At 27.0% G+C, this 5,571-nt stretch overlaps 2 protein-coding genes across 2 annotated transcripts in view; both read right to left on the reverse strand.

Annotated features, from left to right (window-relative positions):
- Positions 1–1,270: 1,270 nt before the first annotated feature.
- LOC105626530 lies at positions 1,271–2,071 on the reverse strand. Its single transcript, XM_012207829.1, has one exon. The coding sequence runs from the start codon at positions 2,069–2,071 to the stop codon at positions 1,271–1,273; it is 801 nt and encodes a 266-aa protein (XP_012063219.1).
- A 2,281-nt stretch (positions 2,072–4,352) lies between these two features.
- The window catches only part of LOC105626531, a 2,607-nt gene continuing 1,388 nt past the window's right edge, over positions 4,353–5,571 (reverse strand). The window contains exons 2-3 of the mRNA XM_012207830.1: positions 4,489–4,639; positions 4,353–4,403 (exon numbers count right to left, since the gene is read on the reverse strand). Coding sequence (XP_012063220.1) covers positions 4,353–4,403; positions 4,489–4,639 — 202 coding nt within the window. The remainder of the gene's footprint in view (positions 4,404–4,488; positions 4,640–5,571) is intronic.

The raw sequence follows: 5,571 nt of genomic DNA on the forward strand, positions 1-5,571 counted from the left end.
TATAAATTTTTTATGATATACAGAATTTATCTGAAATAACGCTCACTAATCATATAGTACTATTCTTAATAAAAAACTAAATAAAAAAATTCTGTACAATTTTGCAATTTTTGCAATATTTTTTTTAGTTACGCAATGAACAAAATGTTTAAAATCGACGTATAAGAAAATTTTAAGATATCTTTAAGAATTCTTTACAAAATATCTTCAAAATATTTTACAAACAACACTGAAATATATCTCAAAATTATTTTATACAGCGATTTTATCCGTTTATTCTGCAATCTTTAGAAATAAACATCTCTTAATTATTTTGAACATTGTAAAATGAAGATTTTTCATCTTATTAATTAATTTTTTATTAGAATAGCATCGTATGGTTAGTGGTCGTTATTTCAAATACATCCTGTGTATTGCAACATTAAAAAATATTTTAACATTTAATATAATTTATTTCATTGTTAAAAATTTATTCAAAATTTAAGTATAAACACCTGATTTGTTAATTGTTCGCCAATGTAACAAAGCGTGAAGACGTTGAAAACAAACGATATTAATAGAAAAAAATATGTTAAAATTGCTATACCGTCATTGTTATTCCATTCCTGTGAGATTTAGATAATATTAAATTATTAATTTTATTTTTTTATTAAATTGAGAACATATATCTTCACATCATAAAATTTTATTTCTTCAAAAAATAGAAAATAATGAATTCATAAAATATGTCAAATATCCATATATTCGATAAAAAAATTAGAAAAAAATTGATATAAAAGTGTGAGTTGAATCATTTATTGTAACTTTTACAATTATTATTGAAATTTTTTACACATTACCATGATGCAGTAATATTCCAACAGGCATATAGTTAACGTTGTTCCCACTATTTCAACCAGACATATTTCGCGTAAAATATTATCGATACTGACTGAAAATCTGCAAAATTTTTTATTGTACATTTTATATACTTCATTTAATTTAATTTCTATTTTCCACTTTTTGCGGTGAACTATTGAGTACAGTTAATAAAATTTAATTATTAATTAAATTTAATTATTAATATAATTATAATTTAATTGTAAGTTTAATTATTAATTAAATTTAATTATTATTTATGAAGTAAATATTTCTGTATTTATAAAAGTTAAAATTTTGTTGCTTTTCTTCTGCCGTAATTATTCTGTATCAAGCATTTCATAATTTTTAATTTAATTAATCGGTTATAATTGACACAACATTTCTTTTCGCAATGATCTGCATAAAGTACTCACCTCAATGACTGTATGTGGTGTCTTACGATAATTGCCATACGTTGCTTCATGCGACTGCTTTGTGTACCTTTTATAAAGCTTTCTACGCGATCCATTACAATCTCGATTTGACCGCAAGCGTGAGCTACGAACATGGCTGCCAAGCAACACACTGCCGAGGTGACGTTGAATAGTACGATACCGGAAAACCATTGTGCACAAAATACAAATACATAGGCTGGCGTAAAATGCATATCAAAAATAATATCAAAGCCGGGGTAAGGTATAGGTTTAACAGTGACATTCTGCTCGTCGATTGTGGTGTGCGTCAGAAATGGCATTACGGTATGAAAACACAAGCCTCCACAATACATGAACATTATACAAAACTTAGATAGCACATGACTTTTTGCCGCATTTTTAATCATAATTTTTCGATAATCCTGCTGATGGACTGCACGCCAATCAGTACTTAGCACGTTAATGCATTGCCGTATGCTCTTACGATGAATTATCAGGAAAAAAAATTTTAATGTCGAGATTAACACATAGCTTAGCGGACCTAGCATTTTGATTTTATCGTTTACAGTTGTTCGTTCTGACACTGTAAAAATAACCATGGGAATTAGAAGAAAACTGAGCGCGGACCAGCATAACGCGAATGATATCGTTGCTAATATCTTCTCGATCGTTGTAGTATTCGAATAAACCAATGGCCAGATTCCGAGAATTCGTAGTATCCATTGGTTCCATATTAGTGCATTGATTATATCCTTCTCACTATTCACATTCGACCAGGGAATGTTAAGCTTAGCCATACTGTCGTCACGATAGCGCGAAGACGACTGGTGTACTTTGTTGGTAGCGTGATGGTAAAAAATTGCGCATGACAATCGCAGATGCTTTCAACATTGTCAGGACAGGAAAGGGGAAAAGTAGCTTGCGTGCGTTTGAATAATCAATTTTGTCGAGGGGAATATTACTTCGTTATAGTTATATTACTTGAACAGATGGATTTTCTGCAGCATGTAAAGTTGTGCTATTTCCAGTTTTTCACTACATATGTAATTAATTTTTTAAATTAAATTATAAAAATTCTATAGACTAATGAATTAAATTAATAAGGAAAAAAAGTTTCTAAAGAGAGGAGCCGATACTAGATATTGTTGCAATCATGTTTTATTGTATAAAATAATTAAACGTATTTCGATTCATGGTTTGGATCCTCTTTAGTAAATAGATTAATGATAAGAATATTTGTTCTTCGTAATTTGAACTGTGAATAATGTGTATCTGTTAAGTCAATTCGCATCCATATGTCAATGTCCATTAAATTATCAAGTTTAATGGCTGTTTGAGTATTGGCATATCGTGCGATGTTGACAACTCGCTTGTCATGGATCTGAATTGAAGGAGATTCAAACTAAGGAACGTCAATATTTTATATATAATAATATATATATTATAAAACGTGATCGTAACAGCATCCAGCTATATCGGTTCTTCAAAGGCTTTTTTCTTTATTGATTTTTAAATTAAATAATATGATATGATTTAAGATGCATATACATTATTCTCTTATATAATGTACGCAAGATAACAACATATATATTATTTTAAATTAGAATGTATTTATTTAATAATAAATCTTTTCAATAAATAATAAATCTTTTCAATGATTAATATAATCTTATTTTGTTGCTTGATACGGGAAGCAGTATTAAAAAGAAATATATAGTTATCGTTATCAAGAAATTTTTACCAAGCATATTACGAATATCATTCACATTATCTTGAACAAACGTATATAATAGCGCAAAGTATATAGATGCTAACTGAAGATCCAGGTATGAACTGACATTTGTCAAATATTTTTAACGAAATAGACGAAAACGTAATTTTTTAATAGATGATAACATTTCGAATAATGTTAATGTTTTATATTTAAGAAATTTTTGTTAAAGAGATTCGTAGCCTTTCTCATGCAGATATTACATTGAAACGTGCCGGTAATTTTACAGATACTAAAATGCAGGTAACAAGACAAAATATTTACCTAATGTTCGCACGTGATGCACGATAATCGCCATGCATTTCTCAAACTTTGTATGATTGTATTTTTTTTTGAAAACACATGCTATCACAATGTTGATCTGGCCACAGGCATGAAAGATGAGTATGACCGCTAAACAGCATGCCGACGTAGTGTTGTTGAATCTGACAATACTGATGAAATATCGAGGAGAAAAGGTGAACATGAAAGAATTACATTGAAACTGAAAACGTTGTATCTGCATATCTTCTTCGAGTTATATGAAATCGACAGAGATATAAATGATTTTCTTGCACAAATGAAATTTAAAAATATAATATTATGATCGGGCGTAGACCATTTTTAAGGGTATTCTCTGGTATTTTCTTATCAAGTTTGAAGTTTGACGAAATAACGGTTTAAATGGGTAAAAATGTACTATATTAATCATTTTAGTTTTTTTTTNTTTTTTTTAAGTTTGAACACCGATTCATATCGGTTTCTCCTTGCAGAAATGCGATTTCAATAAGTTCTCTGTCATACTTTCATTTCTTCAAATATTGCAAATATATTGCAATATATAATATAATAAAAAGTGAAACACGAGATATGTAAAAATTCATTGTTAGTATGAAATAAAAAATACATTGGAAAAACAAGTATGAACAGGTGTAGATGTCATCACTGAAAAGTTAATTTTTTTTCTATTTTGTTTTAAATTGAAGTGCGTTTAGAAATATATACGATGATAATTGAAGAATATATTTACAAACATCATCATAGTTCATGAAAAATTGCAAATATTTCGATTTCGCATTTTTAATGATACATTGTAATTGATGCGGCTTCTCTAAATGATAAGCGTAAAACATTTTTATAAAATTTTGACTAAGTTTGTTTATTTAATGTATTGATATGTGCATTTAAATGGTTTTATCAAACACGTATACATTATTATCTTGAAATATATTCATTTAATGTAATAATAAATTTTTTTATAGTAAAGGAATTACTGAATATTATTTTATTTATTGATGAAGCAGGATTAAAAAATTCTTTCGCATGGATCAAACTAAAGTTCGGAGCATGTTTAGATATGCAATCGAAGTTTTCAGTACCTGTTAATGTACGCAATATTATATATGCTTAAAAAAATTTTTATTATTGTGCTTTTTTACTTTTGAAGTGATGAATTGTACTTACAGAGCAAAAACTTGAAAACGAAAGATTAATTATTTTTCCTGCAGTAATTTTTATCGGATGCTGTGATATGCTGTTTATTAACGTGAGATCGAGTGCAGTTTTTCCTGGTAAATGATACCACTCGATTTTATATGAAGCAAATCCAATTTTGCTGCACTAAATGTATAATTTATATATACATATGTCATGTATGTATGTGTGTTTGTCACGCAAATTTTTATTATTATTAGAGATGTATGTTTAAATTTTTGTAATATACAGAGTGTGTCTGAAATGACGCCCACTAATCATATAGTGCTATTCTTAATAAAAAAACTGAAATAAAACACTCTGTAATTTTGCATTTTCGCAATATTTTTTTTTAGTTTACGCAATAAACAAAATGTTTAGAATCGTCGTATAAGACAACTTTAAAATTTATTTATGAGTTTTTTACAAAACAAATTTTCAAAATATTTTATAAAGAACACTAATAGATATCTTAAAATTGTCTTATACATCGATTTTATTCGTTTATTCGGCAACTTTAAAGAATAAATATCACGTTAACAATTGCGAAAATTTCAAAATGGTGGAGGACTTTTCGTCTTACAGTTAGTTTTTTTATTAGGAATAGCAGTGTTTGATTAATGGGCGTATTTTAGATACATCCTGTATATTGCAATATTAAAAACTTTTAAAATATAATATCATTTAAATCATTTTTAAAAAATTTAAGTATAAACACCTGATTTGTTAATTGTTCACCAATGTAGCAAAATGTGAAAACGTTGAAAATAAACGATATTAATAGAAAAAAGTATATTAAAATCGCTATATTGTCATTGTTATTCCATTCCTGTGAGAGATGATAATAAATCATTAATTTTATTTTTTTATTGAATTAAAAACATATTTACACTTATTATTTACATGTATTTACACCTTGAATTTTATTTTTTTCAGAAATAGGAAATAATACTTTATAAAAAGTTGAAATAAATAGATTCAATTTAACACTTGTATACTAACANACANNTNTAANATATATATATTAACTATAATATACTCTATATATTATATACTATATATACTATATATATA

Source organism: Atta cephalotes (genome assembly GCF_000143395.1).
Source record: "Atta cephalotes unplaced genomic scaffold scaffold00005, whole genome shotgun sequence".
Lineage (NCBI taxonomy): Eukaryota > Metazoa > Arthropoda > Insecta > Hymenoptera > Formicidae > Atta > Atta cephalotes.